Here is a 1,855-nt window from a genome sequence, read left to right on the forward strand (position 1 = left end):
ATATGTATATATAGATAAATAGATAGATAGATAGATAGGTATATATATGTGTGTCTGTGTCTGTGTCTGTGTCTGTGTCTGTGTCTGTGTCTGTGTCTGTGTCTGTGTCTGTGTGTCTGTGTCTGTGTCTGTGTCTGTGTCTGTGTGTCTGTGTCTGTGTCTGTGTGTATGTACGGATGTATGTATGTATGTATGTATGTATGGATGTATGTATATATAGATATATATATATATATATAATGGGATATATGTTTAGTGTGTATAAACATATTGATATACATCAGGATGTATGTATGTATAAATGCATGAACGTATGTATTTCTATACGTATGTTTGTTTGTCTATATATAATTAAATATTCTAAATGAATAGACTATCCTTCCACACACCCGATTGTACACACAGAGCATCTGCTGGTACAAACGCTGCGCCACGAGGTTGGCCGGTTTACACAGGGGACTTTTGATTTGATGAGTGAGCTCATTAAGTTCAACCCGATTTGCTTTTTGGAATTGGAGCGCCTGTTGACAGCCAATGCGATCCGATTTCGGGCCATTTTGGACCTTGCATCGGTGTGTGCTCCTGTGACAGCTACATATGGATGATGGTTATAGTTATATGGACGATGTTTATAGTTTCCTGTTTTAAATATCCGTACTCATACCCACTCTCTTATCCCCCTTACTTCAATTTCGAAAACGTATAACGTATACATAACCGTACTCATACCCACTCTCGCGTCCCCTTTACATAAATTTCGAAAACGTAGTCACCTTGGTGAATAGTCTGGCTGTGAATGCGTGTGTGGTACAGGGGACAGAGAGCATTGCGTATCGTTTACGGCTTCGTGTAGTCTTACGTTTTTATCGACCCACACTATATCCACAGTCGCGGTCTGTACTCTAATCCATACCTTTTCCGTACTTCTTCCCATTCTCATTCCCATATCCGTATCCGTGTCCGTATCATACAGGAGAATCTAGTGGATTCCAACGTGTTTCTGCGTGCTATAATGATCACCGTAGATGCCTGTGCGGCTCAGGGGAAGGCGCCTGTATGTGTGTGCACTCGCAATGTAGGTAAGTGTGCGGAGGAGAAGGCTCGACAACGTGCCAGTGAGTCGTATGACGACGCACAGACCCTCCGTTCGCGTGTAGGTGGGCGTAAGCAAGTGGGGGATTGTGTAGGTAGGCGTAAGTCGATCGGACTACCTACGCAATACACGAGCAAGGAGGGTAGTGGACATGAGGCCCATCCGCCATATAGGCACCAAGACAGTCAACATGCACAAGACATGCACAAACAAGGAGCAGAAACACACACAGAGAATGTGGGAGAGTTTAAGGAGGATATCCAACGCGTACCACAGGTACACGAACACAACCACAAACACAACTCAGGTGCCAATGATCAGGCGGAGTGTGTGGGTGGGTTTGAGGGTGGCCAGAGCTGTCGTCTGGGAGAATGGGCCCAGGAAGCAGCAGATACACAGCTAGCACACTACTTCTCACGACCCACACAACGCTTGAAGATCCTGCAGATGATGGTCACCGCAGTGAGCTCAGCCTCTATAACCAACGTATGTAAGCCAAACGGTTATGTATGTGTGTATTTTGTAGATGCATATTCATGGATATGTGCATATATATATAAGTATATCAACGTATATATATATATATATATGTGTGTGTGTGTGTCTGTGTCTGTGTGTCTGTGTGTCTATGTATCCGTGTGTATGTAAGTAAGTATGTATGTATGTATGTATGTATGTATGTATGTGCGTGTGTGTGTGTAGTGTGTATGTGTGTGTGCGTGGGTGTCTGTATATATGTATGTATTTATGATGTATGTATAT

The 1,855-nt window shown here is 43.3% G+C and overlaps 1 protein-coding gene across 1 annotated transcript in view; it reads left to right on the forward strand.

The window, feature by feature from the left end:
- SARC_01646 (hypothetical protein) overlaps positions 1 to 1,855 on the forward strand; it is a gene marked incomplete at its 5' end in the record, with an annotated part of 6,621 nt that overhangs the window by 860 nt on the left and 3,906 nt on the right. Inside the window, 2 exons of the mRNA XM_014304636.1 lie at positions 406 to 572; positions 974 to 1,579. Coding sequence (XP_014160111.1) covers positions 406 to 572; positions 974 to 1,579 — 773 coding nt within the window. The remainder of the gene's footprint in view (positions 1 to 405; positions 573 to 973; positions 1,580 to 1,855) is intronic.

The sequence above is a fragment of the Sphaeroforma arctica genome (genome assembly GCF_001186125.1).
Source record: "Sphaeroforma arctica JP610 unplaced genomic scaffold supercont1.67, whole genome shotgun sequence".
Lineage (NCBI taxonomy): Eukaryota > Ichthyosporea > Ichthyophonida > Sphaeroforma > Sphaeroforma arctica.